At 46.6% G+C, this 25394-nt stretch overlaps 1 protein-coding gene across 3 annotated transcripts in view; it reads left to right on the top strand.

The window, feature by feature from the left end:
- Window positions 1-25394, top strand: part of SH3PXD2B (SH3 and PX domains 2B) — a 104705-nt gene that overhangs the window by 50348 nt on the left and 28963 nt on the right. For all 3 annotated transcript variants that reach the window (XM_064376560.1, XM_064376562.1, XM_064376561.1), the window contains 3 exons: window positions 5005-5081; window positions 14770-14861; window positions 21769-21794. In XM_064376560.1, coding sequence (XP_064232630.1) covers window positions 5005-5081; window positions 14770-14861; window positions 21769-21794 — 195 coding nt within the window. The remainder of the gene's footprint in view (window positions 1-5004; window positions 5082-14769; window positions 14862-21768; window positions 21795-25394) is intronic.

The following is a 25394-nucleotide window of genomic DNA, read 5'->3' as shown; positions in this document are numbered from 1 at the left end:
AAAAACCCAGCTGGCCAGCTGCGACAGCCAAATGTCAGCTCTCCAAAGCGTGTGCCTCAGAGTCAAACAGACCAGCCTGTGACCTCAAGCAAGCGACATCCCCCTCTGAGCCTCAGTTTCCACATCTGTTAAAAACGGGACAGTGACCCCTACTTCACAAGATCCAGCTCCTGGCACATAGTAGATTCTTGGGAAAGGCAGAAACGGGGTTCTGGGACATGCTTTTGGAATCTCCTGGTTTCACATGTTAGAGACCTCCTTAAATGACCATTCTGGATATTCAAGGTATACTGGACTCCTAATGTGGGTTTTTTTTTAAAAAATCAAGAAAGGAAAGGAAAGCAGTGATTTCTAACTCTTTACTGGATAAAAAGGCAAAACCAGCTCTGGAAAACTACCCAAGACAGAGAAGAACTTGAGCCGACCCTCTCCCAAGCTCTTAAACGCTTTCATGGTTACGTAATCCTTCTCCACCAAAGAATTAATCAAAATGCCCTTCCCGGGACTTGGTCCCTGCTCAAGGCACCCACTTGTGGCTTGGAGAGGTCCCGCTGGGCCCCAGGACCCCGGACCACCCCTTCTGAGCCGCCTCTTAGCTTTTCCTCGAGGCCGAGGGTGAGGCCAAGGCAGGGAAGCACAGAGAAGCGCCCCCTCTTCCAGGGGTCAGTTTTCTGCCGAGACTGCCGCGTCAGCAGAACAAAAGCAAGTCTCATGTTAGCACAGAGACGGGGGAGGGGAGAGCAGCCTGCACAGTTTTCCATCCCAGCAGGAGCTGGGGAAGCCAACTTGGCAGAGGATGCTGCCTGAAAAATAGGAATTACAGTCTGGCCTTCCTCCACGGTGGAAAACAAAAGCCGACCGTTCCCACCAAAGGCCGTGCTCGCCTCTGAACACCCTTTCCACTCCAGGAAGGCAACCGGCTCCCCCTCCTTCCCCGAGATGCTCTCAGAAACACCTCATGTCAGGCACAAGCCAGGGCTGCTGCCCATGGCACCTCACCAGGGAGGCCCAGGCCAAGGAGGTGCTGGCTCCCATGCCTACCACTGGCCACACGGTCTGCCCCATGGCCAGGACCTGAGCCACAACTCGGGCTCTGCTATGGATAAATGACAAATTAGCCCATAGGAGGCAGGTTTAAGAAAGCTGGGAGTGCATGAGTCATCTAAAGTCTAAAAAAAATAATAAGGAATTGCCCCTTTGCAAGCACTACTAAGGGCCACCCCTGTGCTGGGTATCATGGAGATGGCTTCTAAGAGCTAGGGGCTGCTGTCCCATTTCACAGATGAGGAGACCGAGGCTCCGGAAGGTAAATGCATTCCCCAAAGGGGTGCTGCCTGGGATTGGCCAGGGCCTCACTGACTGCAGAACCTCTCCAGTAGGCCCCGCTGCTGCCACAGGGCATCCTGCCCTCATTGCTGGCAGGGCACCAGACATGCACCCAGAGATTCCCATCTCACTGAGGTCACACAGGTACAGGAGTGACACTTTGTCCTTCTGTCACCCCCCCAGGAAATGCTGAGTGCGCCCGAGTCTTCTGTTCCCTCTCAGCTCCTGTAGACCGAGCCTTGCGTGGATCCTTACCTTTGGTCTCTAGTCGGTGGCAGCCTTAGGACAAGCCTGTGCCTATTGCCATGGGCCAGCGCTGTCCCGTGAGGTTGGAGATGCTTTGAGCCTGCTCACGACCTTTTCAGTAAGATGCCTGTACACCCACCCTCCACCCTTCCCCTGTTTTACAGAGGAAAAATTTACAGAAGGGGACCAAAATATTTTTGATTAGGGACCCCTCTCCCATTTTGAGAAATAAATTCGAGTGCAGGGAGCATTTGCTGGGTAGGATTTCTCTTCATAGGCACACGTTCTTTGTTTTTCCTGAAGGCTCAGGACATTCCTGGGGTTCTATATTGCAAGTAGTTCCACCTACGAGGACAATAAAATGGAGATGGGGAGTATTTGATTGTCACAATGACTGGAGGTGGGTGGGGTTGGGAAGCCTACCAGCTTCATCTGGATTTCGACCAAGGATGCTAAACACCCTATAGGGCAGGGCCAGTCCAGGGAAGCGTTGCCCCACCCAAACTCCAGCAGGGCCCCCTCCCCTGCTTTTGGGAAGCACCAGCTGTCGGCAACAGGAGGGCAGGCCACAGCCCCAAAGCGCGGCACAGAAAGGGCTCACACAGAGACTGCCTGTTCAGTGAAGAAGATCATCGGCTCTAGGGAAATCCAGCTGCAAAACCCCTCCCACTTCACTGCCTCATTTACATTTTTTGCTAATGACATGAAAATTTGCTGATTCTAAAAGCAATAAATGTTTACGGCAGGAACTGAGGAGAAAGTGTAAGGAAGAAAACCAGAATTCACTTCTATTCCTCAAAGACAAGCACTTTGAACTCCGTGAAGCTGATTCATCCAGATTTTGTTTGTTTGTTTGTGACAGAGTTTTGCTCTGCTGCCCAGGCCGGAGTGCAATGGCACGATCTCGGCTCACTGCAACCTCCACCTCCCAGGTTCAAGCGATTCTCCTGCCTGAGTCTCCTAGTAGCTGGGATTATAGGCATGTGCCACCACGCCCAGCTAATTTTTGTATTTTTAGCAGAGACGGGGTTTCACCACATTGGCCAGGCTGGTGTCAAACCTCTGACCTCAGGTGATCCACCCACCTTGACCTCCCAAAGTGTAGGGATTACAGGCGTGAGCCACCGTGCCCGGCCTAGATACTTTTTTAATTGGTGAAAATGAGAGAGAAAAAAAGGCTTTCTCTATCTCTTTTTTTTTTTTATTTACCATGTCTACCTAGTTTCCAAATAGTGTTCTTTGGCATCAGAGAAAGTTGTCCAGTTATTTAAAATGTTGGATTAGCCATATGGTCTTTTTGGGTGCAAATCTCCTTTACCACTTTGCATTGCAAATCTTTAAAAGTCAGTAGGGTTGTTTTTCAGCATCCCTTCCAGTTTTGTCATATTGTGAAAATTCTTACTGTACTAACCGTTTTTGTTTTGTTTTGTTTTGTTTTGAAAGGGAGCCTCACTTACTCTGTCACCCAGGCTGGAGTGCTGTGGTGTGATCTCAGATCACTGCAACCTCCACATCCTGGGCTCAAGCAATTCTCCTGCCTCAGCCTCTCGAGTAGCTGGGACTACAGGCATGCATTATCATGCCTGGCTGATTGATTTTTTTTTTTTTTTTTTTTTTTTTTTGGTATTTTTAGTAGACACAGGGTTTCACCATGTTGGCCAGATTGGTCTCAAACTCCTGACCTCAAGTGATCCACTGCCTCGGCCTCCCAAAGTGCTGGGATTACAGGCATGAGCCACCGTGCCTGGCCCTTACTAGCCTTTTCTATGCCATCCTATCCCTGCTCACCCAAGCTTGATCTGTGGAGACAGTGGTCTCACCAGAAACCATCTTAGATCAATAGTAATCTCTCCTCACCTTGCCAGGCTCTTGACTCAAATTCGTCTTTTTAACCAACATCCTAGGACCAGAAAATATAGAGAGCTCTTAGTAGGTCTCCATGCTCTGCTCTCCAGAGCAGCTGTGGTCCTCCCACGCCCTCCCCTTGACCTACCCATAGATTCCCCCAGTCACTTTGCATGAGCTTGGTAGAGGTGCTTATCTCCATCCCCCACGTCTTTGGCCCTTCTTTATGTCTTATTTCTGATTTCCCCCACCTCCGACTGTGGTAGAGCCAGAATGGTGAGCCAGGTGGTCTTAATCTTTAGTTTGTATACTTCACCTCCATCTCCCAAAGAGAGGATATTCTATCTAGACTCTAGAGAGCCCACTGATTTGCTTTAAACAAACATCGCCCATGATATGTCAATGTCTTGGATATTTCTAGAGATCTTCAGTGGCATCATGTGTGGATGAAAACCCGTGTTTTCCTGTGAACCACATTCTCTACTCATGTGTCATACTGGTGGTTCATAGCCCCATGCCCCAAAGTTTCGGGTGTCATAAAGCAGGTAGTGGGCTCTCAGTTAATACTGGGTGAAATAGGAGGACTCAAAACCCTTTTCTTACAAACACTAATTGGGGAAGGAACTGGAGGGATTTGTCATCTTTGTAGGTGGAAGCCACATTCATACATTTATCAAACATTAGTGTCACAAAATGGACTGAGATGCAGTCAGTTCCTATTTGTGCAGTGCATATGATAGGACTGGTAGAAAGGGAGGAAGGACGAAGGGAGAGAGGGAGGGAGGAAGAAAGGGAAGGAGGGAAGAAGGGAAGGAAAGAAGAAGGGAGGGAGGGAGGAATGTGCTGTAAAATAAATTAAAAAGAAGTGCTTTTTAAAAATTAAATTAAATTTTAAATTTAAATAATTTATATTTAATTATATATTATATATAATAAATATTTAATTAGATAAATTTAAATAAATTATTTAAAATTTAAATTTAATTTAATAAATTTAAAAGAAGTGCTATAAAAATAAATAATGTGTGCAGTCAGAAAGAGCCAAGAACTCTTAACCCATATGAGGGGGTGGCGGGGTTGCATGGGCTGTGTGCAGGCAGAGGGGAGGGCTCAGAATGGTAGAGCAGGGGTGTTTAGGGAACGTGAGGAGAAGGCAGAAGGTGAATGAAGAAAAGGGAGAAGGACTGAACTATTGCTGAGGGCATGTCTGCTTACCCACTGTCCTGCTCACCAGTCAGAATCCTGGAGTTGGACAGGACCTCACATCCTTGAGTCCAACCTTCTTTCTTCATCGGGTAGGAGTGGCTTCCTTCCACAATTGTTTTCAGCCTCCTTTATCTCACCAAAACGTATTCCATGGGTCCGATTCCCCCAAGCTCTTGAGCTAAAGCTATGAACAGGGGTTAGGGGGCCTAATATGGGCTTATCCAAGCCCCACGGAAGTCCAGCAGGAGAACCTTCATCACAGCCAGGAATTTTGGCACCACTCAGACCTGCCTTAGAAACAGCCACGTCCACACCCTCTCAGGTTGCTGAGAGTTTGTCCCTGTTCCCTGACAACACTGTCTTTGCTCTCATCTTCTGCAGGTAAGATTCTCTTCAGACGAAGCCACATCCGGGACGTGGCTGTCAAACGCCTGATACCAATTGATGAATACTGTAAGGTAAGGCTGGGAAATGCCCACACAGTCTTCCCTGTAGGTGTGTTCTGTTTTCTTTTCTTTTTCTCACTACAAGATGCTCATTGATAAAAATTTATGCAATTCAATGGAATGTAAAGAAATCAGGGGGGAAAATCATTAAACCGAGAGACAACAGTTATTAAGGGATTTATATATTTCCTTTCCACCTTTTCTTTATGTGCATTTCTTAATGATGTTGAGACCATTCAATATGCGTTATTTTGTCTCTCTTTCTCTTTTGCCCTAATTCTTATATGAGAGTTTCTCTTCTATTAAAACATCCTCTTGGCTGGGCATGGTGGCTCACGCCTGTAATCCCAGCACTTTGGGATGCCAAGGCAGGCAGATCACCTGAGGTCGGGAGTTCGAGACCAGTTTGGCCATCATGTTGAAACCCCATCTCTACTAAAAATACAAAAATTAGCCAGGTGTGGTGGCACATGCCTGTAGTCCTAGCTACTTGGGAGGCTGAGGCAGAAGAATTGATTGAACCTGGGAGACGGAGGTTGCAGTGAGCCGAGATTGCACCACTGCATTCCTGCATGGGCAACAGAGCAAGACTCTGTCTCAAAAAGAAAAAAAAAATCCTCTTAAGCCTACTTTTAATGACCATGTAGTATTCCATTATACAAGCATGCCTCAAAAGTTATTTAACCAACCCCTTTCATTTGATGGTACAGCAGCTTCCTGTCCCTTGAACGTTCTAAACAACAAGGGACCTGTCTTTTGGTTATATTTCATTTGTTTTGAGGCTACAGTCAGAAAGATGCATGTTTTTATTTTGTTTAGCAGCTTTTCTTATCTTTGGTATTTATTTCTCCACCTTAAAATCACTAGCGATTCTAATAGGAGAGGGGTAGGAATAGCAAGAAATGTTTCTTACATGGAGCAGTGAACAAACTCCCCCTCAAATCAGGAACAAAGCAAGTATGTTTACCCTTACACGTCTGTTCTACATTTTACTGGGGGACTAGTCAGTGTAAGCACACACAAAAGAAAGAAAAGGCATTCAGATTGGGAAGGAAGGAATATAACTCTCAACTCACAGATGACATGATTCTCTATGTAGAAAATCATAAGGGATCCATCAAAAAAAATGCTAGAACAAATAACTGAGTTTAGTAAGATCAGGATAAAAGCTCAATATACAGAAAACAGTTGTATTTCTATATCCTAGGAACAAATAATCCAGAAATGAAATTAAGAAAACAGTCCAACTCCCAATAGCAACAAAAAGAATGAAATGCTTAGCAATAAATTAACAAAGGAAGTGCAGGATTTATATACTGAAACTACAAAACATTTTAACAAAATTAAAGAATATCTAAATTAATGGGGAGACAGTCCACACGTGTGGGTTGAAAGACTCAATGTTGTTAAAATGGAACTCCTCCCAGAATGAATCTACATATTCAATACAATCCCTGTCAAAATCTTTTTTATAGGTTTTTTATAGAAATTGACAAGCAAATCCTAAAGTGTATGTAGAAATATAAAGGACCCAGAACAGCCAAAACACTTACAAGGTACAGTAATCAGGATAACATGGTACTGACAAAAATAGCATATAGATCAGCGGAACAACATTGAGAGTCCAGAAATAAAATCTTACAAAATGTTTGATCAGTTGATATTCCACAAAGGTGCCAAGACAATTCAATGGGAAAAGGATCATCCTTTTTTTTTTTTTTTTTTGAGACAGAGTCTCACTCTGTTGCCCAGGCTGGAGTGCAGTGGCACAATCTCGGCTCACTGCAACCTCCGCCTCCTGGGTTCAAGTGATTCTCCTGCCTCAGCCTCCTTTGTAGCTGAGATTACAGGCACCCACCACCAGGCCTGGCAAATTTTTTTTTTTTTTTTTGTATTTTTAGTAGAGACGGGTTTCACTATATGTTGCCCAGGTGGGTCTCAAACTTCTGACCTCAAATGATCCACCCACCTCGGCCTCCCAAAGTGCTGGGATTACAGGCGTGAGCCAACTATGCCAGGCTGAAAAGGACAGTCTTTTAACAAACAGTTGGGACAGTCAGCTGTTGCATTAGTTTCCTGGGGCTGCATAGCAAAATACCACAGACTGGGTGGCTTACAACATCATTTATTTTCTCACAGTTCTGGAGGCTGGAAGTCTAGACAGCCTCTCTTCTTGGTATATAGATGAGATGACTCTTCTCCCTGTGTCTTTACAAGGTCTTTTCTGTACCTATCTATGTCCTGATCTCCTCTTCCTATAAAGACACAGTTATATTGGATTAAGGCATATCCCTAATGACTTCATTTTACTTTAAATTACCTCTTTAAAGAGCCTGTCTCCAAATATATTCACATTCTGGGGGATTAGGGGTTAGGACTTTAATATATGAATGGGGGGTGGGGAGCAAAGCAATATAGCCCACAACAGCTATACACATGAAAAAAAATGAAGTTAGACACTTACACCATGCATGAAAATCAACTCAAAGTGGATCCTAATCCTAAATATAAGAGCTAAAACTGTAAAACTTCTAGAAGAAAACATAGGAGAAAGTTATCACAACCTTGAGTTGGGCAGTTTTTAGCTATGACCCCAAAAGTGGGAGCCTTTAAAAAAAAACTGATAAAAACTGAACTTAATTAAATGGTCTTACAGACTTCTATATCTCAAAAGGTACCATTAACAAAATGGCCAGGCACAGTGACTCACACCTATAATTCCAGCACTTTGGGAGGCCGAGGCAGACAGATCACTTGAGGTCAGGAATTCGAGACCAGCCTGGCCAACATGGTGAAACCTTGTCTCTACTAAAAATACAAAAATTAGTTGGGCATATTGGCACATGCTTATAATCCCAGCTACTTGGGAAGCTGAGGTGGAAGGACAGCTTGAATCCAGGAGTTGGAGACTGCAGTGAGCCAAGATTGTGGCACTGCACTCCAGCCTGGATAACAGAGTGAGACTCCATCTCAAAAAAAAAAAAAAGGGTCACCTTGCCCAGCTGGGAAGTTCTAGTTCATACCTTCCCCAGAATCTGTTGTCCCTCAGCCCAAATCAGCCTGTTTTGCCTCTTGCCTAGCCCACCTGACTTCTCTCCAGAGTCAGACTTTCCTTGCACCCAGGGCTTCACCAACTCCTAGACTTTTGGTTTTGAAAAGGAAATTTAAAATCTGGGAGTAATACAGGATAGCAGCAGCTGTCTGCATCTGCCTGATGCTTGGAATGGTACAGAGATAATGAATTCACCTGGACTAACCACAGGGAGGAAACTGCTTATGTTAAATGAGCCACGTGGAAGTTACTACCCCCTGCTATTAATGAAACGTAAGAAATAGAGTGGATATTTGGAGTTTTGGTTGGCCAGATTCCCTGGACGCAGCTTCAAAGGAACTGCCCTCCTGGAGAGAGATGAAACGATCCCTTTCTTTTATAGACTACATAGGCTGTTACATGACATTTGGGTGTCTGTTACTGACGTTGTGAACCGACTTAAGCCAATTTGATCTATCACAACTAGTTTTATTTTAGTAAAAGTGGAAGGTCTCTAACAGATAGAGATAAATGAGGGCTATAGATGATATCAGAAAGCTAGCTACCAGGTGTATTTTGCAATGGAAGAAACTTTCTGCTTTACCAGACCTATTGTAAAGTTACAGTAATTAACATAGTGCAGTATTAGCACAAGGGATAGACAAACCCTTGAAACAAATAGAAAACCCAGAAACAGATCCATGAGTATTTGGATAGACACTGTGATACTGAAAAAGGCAGCCTTGCAGATTATTCCTCAATAAATGGGTATCCACATGGGAAGAAAAAACAAAAAAGATAACTAATCCCTGCCTCACACCACACATGAAATCATTTCCAAGAAAATTAAAGACATAAATGTAAGAGGCAATGTTACAAAAGGTTTTAGGAGATAACAGAGGAAAATATATTTATAATCTCTAGGTATAGGATTTCTAAAGATACAAAAAGCATACCAGGCACAAAAAGATTGATTTATTTGAATACATTAAATATAAGAACTTCTGTTCATCGAGAAAGACACAAGGAAAATATGAGTCAGCTGAATCCTGTCATGCATACAAGCATTTATTATCAAGCCACCTCATAAATAGTTACTCAGATTTTTCTGGAAGCTCCTTGAAATACCAGCTGTCTGTCTGATACCTCTTTATATGAATGACTCCTCGAGGCAGATGCAGCCATGTTCTAGAGGCAGGGTCAGCTCATCCTAACCGTGGTCTGACAGTAAAATCCTCAAGAAGACTCTGAACCCCAAATCCTAGACCCAGGGCCCCGTTCTGAAGAAGGTACAGTACTGGGCTCACCAGGTTCTGTTCATGCAAGGCCCAGAGTGTCTGAGAATATTTCTAGGATCATTTCACCAGCAGAAAAAAAAAATTCTTTCTAACAACCGTTAGGCTAATGAATGACGGCCTAACTTCATTGATCTACTATGAAGACAGCTAAAGCCCTGAAGCAGCCTTTTCTGAAGTAAGGACTTCTAATTAGAGTCTTTCACTTGCACCAGTGTTTATTCCCAATGAGGGAACTTCAGGTATTAACTAACCTTCATACAGTGTAGCTTAAATCTAACACACACATAAACATACACACATGTGAGTGTGCGTCCCCCTGCTATAGTATTTTAAACTATGGGCAACATAACAGCAGTATTTACCAGGCTTCAGTCACTTGAGACTTCCCTTCTGGAGTTCTGTCATATACTACCCACCTGTATTATTATTAATATTTTTCTTCAACTCACTTTTTGAACTTCTTCAGATTATGAGACTGATGTGCTGCCTACTGTGCTAAGGGGGCTTCCTCACTTTTTGAACTTCTGAAAACATATATCTTAGAGGAAACTTTATATCCCAACCATAACATAAAACTGATATCAGCTGGGCACAATGGCTCATGCCTGTAATCCCAACACTTTGGAAGGCTGAGGCAGGCGGATCATTTGAGCCCTGGAGTTTGAGACCAGCCTGGGCAACATGGCGAAACCCTATTTCTACTAAAAATACAAAAATTAGCCAGGCACGGTAATGCACACCTGTAATCCCAGCTACTCAGGAGGCTGAGGTGGGGAGGATCTTGAGCCCAGGAGGTGAAGTTTGCGGTGAGCTGAGATCCCACCCTGCACTGCAGCCTGAGCGACAGAGCCACACAGTCTCAAAGGCAAACAAAACAAAACAAAAATGGGTATCATGTGCCTGCCATAAAAGTAAAAATAAAAACAATGAAACAACAACAGAAAATGTTTTTAAATCTAGCTAGCTGCTGTTGCCTGCCTACCCGAGGCTCCGCAGAACCCATCCTGCTCTCAGGAAGCAAGGTAGACGAGTGTTACTTCTCTGGGGCATTCTTGTTTAAATTAAAGAGGGTTGAAAGAGAACTGAAAAAACCTGAACCTTCTCTCTAACCAAGGCGTTGTCATTTAATATCGTCATCTGGCTGCCTCTGAAATTGTCTTTGGAAACCACTATATTCTTGTACCTGGGGGCAGTATAGAGAGCCAACAGGGTTAACCACTGTCTGTCAACAGCTAGTGTACGATGGAAACCATTCAGCCACTTCCTCATTCTATAGCACATCCCTCCAAGATGGGTGTTCTTTAGCTCCACTTTACAGATGAGCAGACTGGGGCTCAGAGAGGCAGTGGGACTTGGCCAGAATCTCACAGCCAGGAAGTGACGAGGCTGCAATCAGGAGCTGTTTCTGTCTGACCTTTATTGTTACCCTCTGCAAGCAGGACTTGCTCTCCTCTCTCGTGCCTGCATCAGCCACATCTGTCCAAAGCACCGGAATTCCTTCCAGAACAGGACTGAGTTTGCTGGAGCTGTGGTTCTTTGTCACTACTGACGGAACCTAGGACAGTCCTGGAAGCAGAAGCAGAATGGTTTCTCGGCACGGGTCACATTTCACTGGTAGCCAAGTCCATCCCAAATGAAACGGGCCAACATCAAAGCATTCAGCCCTGCCTTTTATTACTAACTTGACTTCTTTTATGGTTTGGGGGTTTGGTTTGGCTTTTACTTCCTAGGAATAGCTCAAAACCAGAAAAGAACTTGGCATCATCGGGAGGTTTCCATGGGCGTCATTGTCCCTTCCCCTCCTGGTCCATTTGGGGCCTCTGCCCATCCTGGGAGGCCCCCTCCAGGCAGAGACAATGACCACCTCCAGGTGCGGTGCCCCACACCCACCCAGCTCTCCTCTAACAGAGACACGTGGCCAGCTCCGGGCTGTTCCCTCATGTTATTTAGGGTCTCCCCGGCACTGTCAAGGCACATAGGGAAGGTGGAGGAGGAACAGCTGCCACCCGGCCGCCTTTTGTGGATTTAAGGTACAGGTTTGCAGTCGGCCTTTCCTGACCTCTCAAGCCCAAGCCACCTCACCAGAGCCTCCATTTCCCCATTTCTTAAGGGGGCCAGCCTTCCCAGGGTTACATAAAGTGACACAGATGAACACATTTCAGGAGCCACCCAGTGCTGAGCCAAGGTCGGGGAGTGCTGTTACTGCAGTCTTGGGGGAGCCACAAGATATTTGCACACAAAGCAGCCAGGACACACCACAGTCCAGCATATAATCAGCTCCTTCATGATGTGGCTCCAACTGCAAGGGCTGCAGGATTTCAGAGGAAAAAGAGGCCCGTGGGGAGGGGGGAGCAGACAGCAGCTCATCCTGGCCAGGAGAATGACCACTCACTGCTCTAACCAGAAAATGAAGGGAGACCAGAAACAGGAGGTTGGGGAGGAAAGGCCTGTCCTGTCTCTGGGACTTCCTGCTTCAGCTCTGGAAACAGTCCGTCCTGAAGGATTTGCTGCAGAGCAGAAGCTGCTTAAAGGCTAATGTGAAAAATCAGTGAGCCCTTCAGTCACCCTTCAGAAGGATGGAAGGGTGGACAGTGACTGGGGAAGGTGCCCTATTAAGCCATCCCCATCCCTCAAGATGTGTTTTTCCATTTTGAGTCTGGAGCAGATCGCACCTCGGGGGAGCTGGCTTAAAGTTAGAGCCTGACTCAAAGTCATGTAGGATTGGCAACCCGAGTGTCCAGCGACAGGTGAATGAAAAGCAAAGGTGGTGTATCCATACAATGGAATATTACTCAGCCTTTAAAAGGAAGGAAGTGTTGACGCCTGCTACAAGCATGAACCTTGAATGGATGAGCATGCTGAATGACATCAGCCAGACACGAAAAGATAAACACTGTATGATTCCACTTACATGAGCTACCTGGAACCATCAATCCCTAGAGACAGAAGGTAGACTGGTGGTTCCCAGGGGGAGGGTGGAAGGGTAGTTGTTATTTAACGGGTACAGAGTTTGTTTTGCAAGAAGAAAAGAGTTCTGTGGATGGATGGATGGCAGTGCTGGTAGCACAGCAGTGTGAATGTATGAAATGCTTAATGCACTGTAACAGCACACTTAAAATGGTTAAGATGGTAAACTTTTTACTGTGTGTACTTACCACAATTTAATTTTTTTAATGGGAGAAATAATCATGTAGGGTCGAGATATCCCTGAAGCCCCGTAAAAGGTACCACACTGGAGACTTCGTTCATCTCTCCGTTGGTCCATGAGAGCCCAGGACTGCTGCAGGGTTGACATATCACTTTGGGAGCTGGGTGGTGAGCTATTAAGGGCTGGCTATATAGAAAATGCAAGACACATTCTCTTCTAGCCCAGACTCCAAACTCAGGCTCAGCATGGTGAGAAGGCACAGGAGAGGCACCAGGAAACAGGCTCTCTAGGAGAGAAGAGTCCAGCCTCATGCAGAGCATGCACTGCCTGGGTGGCTTGGCTGGCAGAATCACTTGTGCAATTCATGCATATGCACGTGTGCTCTCTGCACAGGTGTTTGCAACAGAATGTATGCGTGAACCACCTGAACCACCCTCAGATCTGCATCCTCATTACCCTGGTCCAGGACCCAGGCCAAACGAGGCTTAAGTAAATATTTGTTAAACTGAGCTGTTTGTTCATGATGGCCATGTCTGAGTTTCAGATCCCTTAATAAGCAGAGTGTACCCTGCAGTTCTCTTGTATTTGGCACAGAAACTAGTGCAGTGCTGGGCACAAAGAAAATGCCCATGGAGTCTGGGCATGGTGGCTCACGCCTGCAATGCCAGCACTTTGGGAGGCCGAGGCAGGCAGATCTCCTGCGGTTGGGTTCGAGACTAGACTGACCAACATGGAGAAGCCCTGTCTCTCCTAAAAATACAAAATTAGCTAGGCGTGGTGGTGCATGCCTATAATCCCAGCTACTCGGGAGGCTGAGGCAGGAGAATCGCTTGAACCTGGGAGGCATAGGTTGCGGTGAGCCGAGATCGCACCACTGCACTCCAGCCTGGGCAAGAGAGCAAGACTCCGTTTCAAAAAAAAAAAGAAAATGCTCATTGAATCATTGAATGAATACCTGCTAGTAGATAAACCAGCTTTGTGGAGGGCTACTTTATGCCCTGCACCTACCCTCTGTCCAACCTGTTGCCAGACACACTTGAGGCTCTATGACACAGCCAGTGAGTGACTGGGGCAGATTAATGTGGACTTTGGCTAATGGAAGATCTATTTCAACCCCACATTAACTTGGAGACTTTGAACCTCTCTCCAAATCATAAAACAGTCCCTTCACTTTAATGCTTCAGATTCGTGAGTTAAGACATGTATGTGAGCATGTTGGAAATAACCTGAAGATTCACCAGTAGACAACTAGTTGAATACAGTGTGCTACAGCTATAGATAGACATCCAGTATCCAGTATAGATGATGTTATAGAACAATAATGAAATGTGCCAGGTACCTGTAATCCTGGCACTTTGGGAGGCTGAAGTGTGTTGATCACTTGAGGCTGGGAGCTCGAGACCAGCCTGGTCAACATGGCGAAACCCCGTCTCTACTAAAAATACAAAAAAAAACTAGCCGGGCATGGTAGCACATGCCTGTAATCCCGGCTACTTGGTAGGCTGAGGCACAAGAATTGCTTGAACCCGGGAAACAGAGGTTGTGGTGAGCTGAGATTGCGCCACTGCACTCCAGCTTGGGTGACAGAGCAAGATCGTGTCTCAAAATAAATACATAAATAAGAATAATGAAATGTCATGAAGTTGACAATTTATAGCTAAGTGAAAGCATCGGTTTACAAAATAGCATGTACAGTATGGTCTGGTTTTGCCTAAATGTGGACATATTACTTGAACAAATATACTGTGACTTGTGTGTGTGTGTGTGTGTTGTTCCCCAAACCAGCAGTATCACCAGGGAACTTTTTTAGAAATGCACATTCTCAGGCCCCTCCACAGAACTACTGCATCAGAAACTCGGGTGGGGCTCCACGATCTGTGTTTTAACAAGCCCTCCAAGTGATTCTGGTGCCTTCCTGGGTTTGAGAGCACTGGTGTATGGCATTGCTAACACCCCTCTCCTTCCTTTTCTTTTTGGTTTTGTGTGTGTGCATGCATGTGTGTGTGTGTGTGTGTGTGTGTGTGTGTATCTGTTGGAGACAGAGTCTTCCTCTGTTACCTAGGCTGGAGTGCAGTGGCACGATCTCCGCTCGCTATAACCTCCGCCTCCCAGATTCATACAATTCTCTTGCCTCAGCCTCCCAAATAGCTGGGATTACAGGTGTGCGCCGCCACGCCCAGCCCTCTCTCCTCCTTTGCACTCACCTGCCTCTCTCTTCTCCAGGCCCTCATCCAGCTGCCTCCCTACATCTCTCAGTGTGATGAGGTGCTGCAGTTCTTTGAGACAAGACCTGAAGACCTGAATCCCCCCAAAGAGTAAGTTCGTTTGTGGGCTTCCCCAGATGGAGCCCCGCAGCCCTCCTCCTGCCAGTCCAGCCACCCCCAAGTAAAGCAAAGTGCAGCCCAAAGTGGGTTTCATCAGCTGAGCCCCTGGGAGACCACACTTCACGTAGCCTTCAGAGTTACTGTAAGTGGATAGTAAGTGTCCCGTTTGACAGGTGAAGGAAACTGGCTGAGTGCCACTCCTGTCATCCCATAATACTCTGCACCTGCCCACAGCACTTATCAAGGTGTGTCAGAACTGGGCAGACTGAGCCTGCGAGGCAGGGGCTGAGCCGTAGATTCATCTAGCTTCTGTCCACAGAGGTGGGTGTACTCAGGAACTGCCGGGGGCGTGGATGCAGGAGCAAACCAAACCGACGACGATCCCATTGCCAGCAAGTGACAGGGCCAGGATTTCATCCTGCTCAGCCAGGCTCCAAAGCTGTCCAAAATGTCCACCACAGCCCTGCCTCCCTGTCGCCTCTCCCTACAGTGGACAGGCCACATGCCCAGATGCCGTAGTGCACACCACATAAAACCCAAGCACCACTTGCCTACCTGCACTTACACACCCAACACCCTGGCTGGCCCGAAACACTGACATACGCATGGTGCTTTGGGGAAAGCAGGAAGGGATCTGGCTAATGGAGAAATAGCAATGGGGAAAAGAGACCTGCCCACGGTGCTGGGAGTGTCCTGGGGTCACAGGAGCAAGAGTGGGCAGAGTTTGGGGTCCGTCCGGGCTCATTCGAGAAGGGCTAAAAAGTGCCAGCCAGGCTCTGTTCCAGAAGTAGGCGCAGCCGCTCTTAGCCCTGCGCTCACTGGATGCCCCAGGCAGCAGCCATAACCAAGGCTGAGTTTGCCTAACAGCCAGCGTGGCGGGCGGTGTGCTGAGCACCGTACACATATCGAGAGAGAAAGACAGGTGCTGCCTTTTGGAAATGATCTGCTGGAGTCACAAAAATTTTTTAAATAGACTCGTGAGAGGAAAGCATCAAAGTGTTTTAACAAGTGAAGTCAGGCCATTTATAATTTATACATACACACAGTGACCTCCAAAATTAAGTTCACAGGCCACAGGTCTCTGAGTGCACCACTCAGGATGGATGGTTTGCTAGCACACAGCTGAGTAGACCTAAGTTCCTGCAAAAATATATTCCAGTATGCACCATTTCCTGTGATGAGCACGGAGGGAATAAATACAGCTTCTCATAGTGAGTGCACAGAAGCGCGTGGTTTTGGAGTCAAGGGAGACATTCTGTAACAGGCAACGGTAACCCTTTGAATCACACATCACAAGGGAATGTCTTGCCAACACAGGAACCAAGACACGGTTTCATCAATTTAAAAATAATCATAAAGATACAGAATATAAATCTGATAATTTGGGGTGTTAAGCTCATGCTGGCTAATGTTTTTGTTCTTAGTGTCTTTGGCGTTGGTAACTGGTGAGCATTTCCCAACTTGTATTGCCATCAGGAAATATGGGGAAATATTCTCAGACCACCTTTGTCTACAGTCCTCCCAGGCTTGCAGGAGTGAACTGCCATTCAGGCTCGTAGCCTCTGGCTTCAATTACAATTTCTGCACAAGGTGAATCAAAGGATACAGAGCTCATTGTGTTCCCTTTCCACTTCATTTTCTCACAAAACTGCCAGATAAAAACTGTCATTCCCTCACGCCTGTATCCTAGCACTTTGGGAGGCTAAGCCAGGATTGCTTGAGCACAGGAGTTGAGACCAGCATGAGCAACATAGTGAGACCCTGTCTCTATTAAAAATCAAAAGAATTAGCCAGGCATGGTGGCGTGGTGCCTAGTCCCAGCTACTCAGGAGGCTGAGATGGGAGAATTGCTCCAGCCAAGGAGGTCAAGGCTGCAGTGAGCAGTGATCGCTGCCACTACACTCCAGCCTGGGCAACAGAGGAGACTCTGTCTCAAAAACAAAAACAGAAAACCTGTCATTCCTCGCTTACAGATGAGGCAGCTGAGGTTCAGAATGATAAAAGAGAATTTTAACAAAATAATAATGAAAGAGAGGCACAGTTTGGAAGAGGTGAAGATGAATTTTCCCTGTGTCAGTCTGAGTCTGAACCTAAGCTCAGTCCCACACAAGAGGCTTACTTAATAGATAAGAACTTGAGTTTGGAGTCTAGTACACCCAGGTTCAAATCCCGCCTCTACCACTCCTGGGCTGTGTGGCGTGGGCCTCCCTCACTTTGCTTCTGGGCTTCCACACTTGCTCCATTGTGAAATGGGAGTAGCTGTACTTTTTAGGGTAATGGCGAGGACTGAGTGACTGCCACAGGGAAAAATTCTAAGACCATGCCAGCTGCTCAGGAGGTGGCAGCTCATGGTACTGCCCCTCTCGGAATGCCCAGACGTTGCTGTCTTTATTCCAGCACTGTCTCTTAAGAGTTGATCAAGATGCCCAGCCTGATACACCCTCAGCGGGAAGAATTGCCTGACTACTGTCTTAGTTTGTTCCACCTGCTATGACAAAAATACCACAGACTGGGTGGCTTAAGCAACAGAAATGTATTTCTCACTTTCTGGAGGCTGGAAGTCCACAATCAAGGTGCCAGCTATTTCAGTGCCTGGTGAAGGCCACTTCCTGGTTTGCAGATGTGTCCCCACATGATAGAGATAAAAAGAGAGAGAGAGAAAGCCAGCTCTCTTATGTCTTCTCTATTTTTTTTCTTAATTTTTTGTAGAGACAGGGTCTGGCTATGTTGCCCAGGCTGGTCTGACACTCCTGGGCTCAAGTGATCCTCTTACCTTCGTGTCTCTTCTCATAAAGGCGCTAATCCCATCCTGGGGCTCCATCTTTATGACCTAATTACCCACAAAGGCTCCATCTCCAAGCACCATCACACTGGGGTTTAGGGTTTCCACATATGAACTCAGTTTATAGGAGCCACTTTCAAACTGGGTGAGCTTGGGCTTTCCACCCCTTGCCTCAGTCTCCTCTTATGTAAGATGGGCCTGATGACACCTGCCTCACAGCATTGCCTGGGGAATCAAATAAGATGTAGAGGAAAGCACCTGGGACATGCTCTACAGACCTGATTGCCCAAGCGCAGGGAAGGGAGAAAACGCCAGCTGTGAGAGTAGTATTGACGTTGGTTCGTGTTCCATGGACCCCTGGATTCAAAGATAGCCAGATTTTCTTCTCCCTTATCTCAGTGTCCCAGAGACTTTAACTTTGGGGAGCATCATGGACCACTTAGAGATTCCAGCAAAAGCTTTCTTCCCTCTTCCTGAAAGAGCACCTGCAGTTTCAGGACGTCCTCATTTGTGCAGAATCTTGTACATGGACCTGAAATGAAGCAGCCCAGCCCTGGCAGCCCTTCCGAATGTTAGTGCTAGGATGGCTTTGGCCTCTCCCTGGCGAAGGTGGTTGCAGTGGCCCCAGTCTCTGAGCAAGCTTCAGACCAACTTAGACACATAGAGGGGAGAGGGCCAGGCCAGGGGCAGCTGCTGTGCCTGGGAGGAGTCTGGTCATCTTCAAGAAGGAAGGACACTCCGGGACACAAGGTGGGAGCCAGCCCTTAAGAGGAGGTGGGAAGTCCCGGAGGCTGCATGGTGGCTTTGTTGCACTCTCTGGCTTCCTCTCTTTGGTGGCAGAGGCAGCCCTGCTAGCTTGCTGGCTGGGGCTTGTGGAAACAGCGCGAGACAGGATTTCTCAGCCCATGCTGCATCCAGTCAAGGCCACTGGCTTTGTTCTTCATTCATCAGCAGATAAGGAGGGCCTGCTGACTTCCACAGTGGTGGGAAAGGTGGCGTGAACATGTGGGTACACAGGCACCCATGCATACACAAATAGAACATCCACTAAAAATACGAAACACAGCCTAGACTGTACCAAAGAAAGCGCCAAGTAACAGCTGAGCTAAGCTAGCAAGCATCGTGCTGGAGTATATGTATGTGGTTCTGAGAGCCTTCCTGGAAAGAAAGGGAAGGTTCAAATCTTTTTTTTTTTTTGAGACGGAGTTTCACTCTTGTTACCCAGGCTGGAGTGCAATGGTGCGATCTCGGCTCACCGCAACCTCCGCCTCCTGGGTTCAGGCAATTCTCCTGCCTCAACCTCCTGAGTAGCTGGGATTACAGGCACGCGCCGCCGTGCCCAGCTAATTTTTTGTATTTTTAGTAGAGACGGGGTTTCACCATGTTGACCAGGATGGTCTCGATCTCTTGACCTCGTGATCCACCCGCCTCGGCCTCCCAAAGTGCTGGGATTACAGGCATGAGCCACCGCGCCTGGTCTGGTTCAAATCTTTTTGTCCCTTCCCAGCTATGTGACCTCAGAGAAATGACTTGACTTCTCTGAGCTTATTTCCTTATCAGTAAAGTGGGTGCCACTACCCTGGCTCACAGCTTTGTTGTGAGCACTAAGCAAGATCCTGCCCATAAAGGACGGTGTCTGGCACAGGGCAGGTGCTTACCTAGTGATGCCTTCCTATCTTTAAGCCAGGATTTGAAAAGGAAGGAAGGTGGGGAGGTTGCCAAGGGCCCAAGAGGTGGTTCTGGAGGCACAGCAGGCAGTCTCAGCTGGGCCCTGGTTGTTGATTTAGGGATAGTGAACTTGAGGGTTACACTCAGTGGGATTGTTCTGTTGGTCAGGATCCTGAAGCTCATCCCATGTTAGGGCTTGAGATGGACTTTGGGGGTCTTTCCTAGCCAGCTAGTGCTATTGGAGGAGGGTTTTGGCTGCCATGAATAGGAAAACTTGGGAACACCCCAAGCGTGTCACACCAAGAAGATGACGCACCTGCTTGAGCGAACGCATGCTGCAGCTGCCTGAACGCTCGAGTCTCCTGCCATCCCCATTCCCCTGCTCTGCCTGGGACAATAGAAGCAGGGGTGTGTGGCCCAGTAAGAGCCCAGTACTTAAGCACAGACCACGGCTCAGCTCGCGGGCCTGGACAGCAACTCCGGCAGCTGGTGCTTTCTGTGGAAGCAGCCTGGAGGAACCTTGGTTAGTGCATCTTGGAACAGCAGCCCAGAGGGGAACTTCAGTCACTAGACTGTCCAGGTGGTGGTCAGGAGAGTGGGCTCCAGCCAGACTTCCTGGGTTCCAGTCTTGGGCCTCGTACCTCACCTCTGGGCTTCAGTATCTCCATCTGCAAAATAGAGTAATCTTCAGAGGGATGTGTAAGGATGTAGTGAGTCAGCCCAGATGTAGCTTTCTGACTGGAACCCAGTGAGTGCCAGTGAAGGTGGGCTAGGACATACACTCTGACCCTCACCGTCTCCTTACGGGCGCTGTGAAGGTCAACCTCAGGGATGTAATACCTGGAGGGAGGACATCACCACTGCCCCAGCCCAACCTGGCCAGACTCTGCTGCACCTCCCAGACATACCGGAGGAGTGCAGCCCCTGGCTCTTGGGCTTGGCTTAGCTCCCTCCCTGCTCTCTCCCAGGTTGCTCCAAACCATTATTACTTGGTGGTTTAAAACCCAGACATTGAATAGACACTTCTCCAAAGAAAATGCACGAATAGCCAATAAGCATATGAGATGATACTTGCATCATTATCCATCAGGAAATGCAAATCCAAGCTGCAATGAAATATCACTAGATCTAATTCACATCTGCTAGAATGGCTGTAATCAAGAAGATAGATAGGCTGGGCATGCTAGCTTATACCTGTATTCCTAGCACTTTGGGAGGCTGAAGCAGGTAGATCACTTGAGGTCAGGAGTTCAAGACCTGCCTGGCCAACATGGTGAAACCCATCTCCACTACACATACAAAAATTAGCCAGATGTGGTGGGTGCCTGTAATCTCAGCTACTTGGGAGGCTGAGGCAGGAGAATCATTTGAACCCAGGAGGTGGAGGTTGCAGTAAGCTGAAATCATGCCACTGCACTCCAGCCTTGGCAACAGAGCAAAACTCCATCTAAAAATTAAAATTAAAAAAAGAAGATAGATAACAAGTGTTGTCAAGGATATGAAGAAGACGGAACCTTCATACAATGCTGGTGGAAATATAAAATGGTGCGGTCACTGTGGACATCTGTGTGGCAGTTCCTCAAAAGTTAAACCTGGAGTTACCTTAAGACCTAGCAATTCCACTCTTAAGTATATAACCAAGAGAAATAAAAATACATGTCCATACAAAAACTTGTACACAGATGTTCACAGAAGCATTATTCATAATAGCCAAAGAGTGGAAACAACCCGAATGTCCAGCAACTTAGTAATGGGTAAACAAATTGTGGTCTATCCACACAATGGAATATTACTTAGCTACAAAAAGGAATGAAGTACTGATACATGCTACAACATGGACGAACCTCAAAGACATTACGCCAAATGAAAGAAGCCAGACACGAAAGGCCACACATCATATGATTCCATTTATATGCAATGTCCAGAATAGGCAAATGAGAGACAGTAAGAAGATTTGTGGTTGCCAAGCGCTGGAGGAGGGAGAATGGGAAGTGACTCCTAATGGGTACCGGGCTTCTTTTTGGAGTGATGAAAGTGATCTGGAATTAGTGGTGATGGTTGGACAACCTTGTGAATATACTGAAAACAAGTAAATTTTATACTTTTAAAGGATGAGTTTTTGTTTGTTTTGTTTTGTTTTTGAGACAGAGTCTCACTTTGTCTTCCAGGCTGGAGTGCAATGGCATGATCTCAGCTCACTGCAACCTCCACCTCCCAGGTTCAAGCGATTCTCCTGCCTCAGCCTCCCAAGTAGCTGGGATTACAGGCACATGCCACCACACTCAGCTAATTTTTGTATTTTTAGTAGAGATGGGAGAAGTCAGCATCCCTCTAGTTGGCCTGGATTTTATTCATTCACTGATGATGTTGTTGGGGGGTGGAGATCATGTTAATACATGACAAGTACTGACTTATTACTCTTTCCCACCCCCTTTCTTTCCTGTATAGGGAGCACGTTGGGAAAAAGAAACCTGGTAAGAATATTCTCTATTTTCTTCTCTTTATTCAGTGTATAGCAAACTCCAGCTGAGCACCTCCTGTGTGCCAGGCCCTGGGTTCCATGCTGGAGATACAGTGATGTGGATGGATGGATGGTGGGTAGGTGGGAGGGAGGAAGGGGAGGGAAGGGAAGGAGGGATGGGTGAATTGATGGATGGATGGATGGATGGATGGATGTTTGATTGATTGGGTGATACCCCATCCCATTTCCCAAAAATAGTATTTGAGGTTGTTTCATCTAATACGCCAAAAAAACTGGCAAGTGGTTGAGACTTGGAGTCTTTTCCAGGGAATGCCTTCATGGAAATGGGGAGACAGACTTCTTCCTAGCTATGATATCGGGAGGTAAATGCCTTTGTTCCACTTTATACAGAGTAATATGGTAGCTGAGAGCTTAGAGCATTCTTTGCAGGTGTGATAACGGGTCAGAAAGAAGTCCAATGTGGACTTCAGAACTTCCAGAATTCAGCGCTCTTTAATTTCCTAGGATTCCAGGTTTGAGGAGGTTGATGAGGATCAGGGGTGCAAGCAGAGATCCTAGAAGTGAAAAAGGATGCACCCTCTCATGGGCCTCAGCTTCCTCCTGGGTCTTGACAAAGGAGCTGGAGCTTTCCATAGAGTAAAGGGCATCCCTGGCTGAGGGGATGGCCAAGCACAGGCTGGGGGGCAGGAATGTGTGGTAGATTTGGGCCGTATCCATTTGACATCCTCGGCACCAGGCCCAGCCCCTGTTTTGGGCAATGACAGATGCAGTGTCAAGCAATTCCCATCCCTATTGCCATCCTCCCTAAAGTACATTATATTGCTTCCTAATCATCTTTCCATTGCCTGGACGACACAACTCTTCTCTCAGAAGCAATCATGGAGAAAGAGAAGGTGGGATTTGGGAACGCACAGAGGAATGATTGAGTTCTCCCCTGGGGTTTATAAATTTATGTAAACAGTGGCCCACCTTCTTCTTCTTGCCACCCAAGATCATCTGCAAAGGCCCCAGCCCATACCTCACCTGGAGCCAATGTGGACTTCACAACTTCCAGAATCCAACACTGTCTAATTTCCTAGGATTCTAGGAGGTTTGAGAGGGTTGATGAGGATCGGGGTGCAAGCAGAGATCCTAGAAGTGAAAAAGGATGCATCCTCTCATGGGCCTCAGTTTCCTCATCTGTAAAATGGGGTTTATCATGGCAGGCTGCCTTAGGGGATTATTATAGGATATATAATCATATTCGTAAGGTACCTAGAACAGTGCCTGGCGCATGGTTGGTAATGTATGTTTGATGCTGTTTTTACTGCTACTACTACTATTACTTAAAGTACATGGGTGCCCCTGACCAGCAGTGGTGTATTAGTTCATTCTCACACTGCTATAAAGAAATACCTATGACTGGATAATTTATAAAGAAGAAAGGTTTAATTGGCTCATGCTTCTGCAGGCTTTACAGGAAGCATAGAGGCTTCTGCTCAGCTTCTGGGGAGGCCTCAGGGAGCTCTCCATCATGGTGGAAGGCAAAGGGAGAGCGAGCAGTTCTTAAACGGCAGGAGCAGGACTGAGAGAGAGGGGAGGTGCTACACGCTTTTAAACAACCAGGTCTCCTGATAACTCCGTCTCGAGACAGCACCAAGGGGATGGTGCTGAACCGTTCATCAAGGACCCACTCCCATGATCCAATCACCTCCCACCAGGCCCCACCTCCAATGTTGGGGATTGCAATTCGACGTGAGATTGGGTGGGGGCACAGATCCAAACCGTATCAAGTAGAAATTCCAAATTAAAAAGCCGCAGTACCTTTGCTGCCCCTGAGTACGGGCCCTGTGGTCAACCTGACAGGCCCCACAGTCATTCTCTCTGCCTCAAGGAATGGCGTCGGAATTAACTTCAGCCTTTTCCCAACAGTCTGCTTATAGCTCTTCTTTCTAGTTTAATGGGTACTGGCCAGAGCCGTGGTATCCTGCTAAAGCTGCAAATAGTTCCTGAGCCCCGGGGATAATTATATGTTTCTTAGAAAAGAGCAGAGAGAAGAGGAGCTGCCACTCTTGGGCTGGCAGAGTTTCTGGTTTTGAGTGTGTAGAGACTTTCCCTAGAAGGAATGAGTGTGGGAGGGGAGAGAAGAGAGGAAAGAGACAGCTCTGGTTTGTGACAAACACAAATGTCCAGTCGGAATGGGCTTGATGAGGGGTCTTGTCTGGAAAAGTGGGAAGAAGCTCTAATTTGTGGTGACTGTTGTTGTATCATTCACCTGAAATGATGGGGATGGATTATTTATAATTCAACTGGGTGGAAAATAGCATCTTTCTTCATTCAAACTAAGAACCCAAGCTGGGATTAGCCGTGTATCTTATTGACCTTTGAACACTTCCTTTATTTTAGAATTGGCGTTTTGGATTGAATTTTAAAGGGATCTAACATTGACAGACTAACTCCTGAGATTTCTGTACCAAAACTCTGCTTTGGAGAAGGCTTATCTGCCTCTGGCATTTCCCAGTCATGACTGACTGGCTGGCTCCTACAGACTTTGGCTAATATGGTCTCAAATTCTGCTCTTGCTGTAGAAAATGAATCTTCTCACCAAAAGTCAAGAGATCATCCGATTATTTGAGGAGCATCTTTCTTCCTGATTTTTCTAACCTTTACTTAAAAGCATTCTTTGTTTACTGACTCTTTCAGCAAGATTGGCAGTATAGTGAATCTTTGGAAGGAAAATCCCACTTTACCCATCATTTTAAAAACTCAAGACATATCATCATGAAGAAAAAATATGCCCAAATAGAAAACTTCTGTGGTAGATTGGACACTATGCATCTTAAGAATATTTCATAACACTTAATAATAAAATCGCCCTTCCAATGTCAGACTTTTCTTTCTCATCACCTCTTCTCTCATATTTCTGACTGGGCCACAAAAGTGATATCCTTGCCTAGGAATCCTTTGATTTCACACTTGGCAACTCCTAGAATTTAGCTTTAGCTGCCTGCCTCAACACTTAGACATTGCAATTATTATGGCATTATAGAGCTTGGCCGCAATATCACCCTCCACCAGTAGGTGTCTTCACTTAACAAGTAAATGGCCTGAAGCCTAATTTGAGACTCCTGGTAGATCAAATGAATGAACTTTTTTCATCAGTTTCAATAAGCTGAGTGCTCTGAGTAAAATAAGCCAACTTACTCTGAAAGAACTGGTGCTGAAACAGCAACTCTATGCATTCTCTGAACCACTTCATGGCAGAGAACTAGCCTAAGCTACTGCCATGGAAAAACAGCAAGGAGATGGTAGTCCTGGACCTGGCCCCAGAGCAAGTCTTGGAGGAAGTGCCAGCCCTGAGCCCTGTGCCAGTCCATGCTCTGCTCCAGCTAACCCAGAGTCCCAGCCCAGAGCTCCCTGCCCTCCTCATTTCCTGGCTCTATGTGTTGCTCACAGCAAATCTCATGATTCCTTGGTTCTGTCATTCTGTCACTGCTCATAGTTTTGCCAAATCCCATTGGCAGACTGGTTAGGAGATTAGTGCAGAAATGCCCGGCGCATTCATCAGGGTCCTGAAAACTGTGCGTGGTGCAACTGTGCCACCATGAGGTGT

Source organism: Aotus nancymaae, unplaced genomic scaffold (genome assembly GCF_030222135.1).
Source record: "Aotus nancymaae isolate 86718 unplaced genomic scaffold, 86718_ANA_hifiasm-v0.15.2.pri h1tg000015l_1, whole genome shotgun sequence".
NCBI classification, from domain to species: Eukaryota; Metazoa; Chordata; class Mammalia; order Primates; family Aotidae; genus Aotus; species Aotus nancymaae.
Note: the sequence above shows the minus strand (reverse complement) of the source record. Positions and strands in the feature narration are given on the sequence as shown.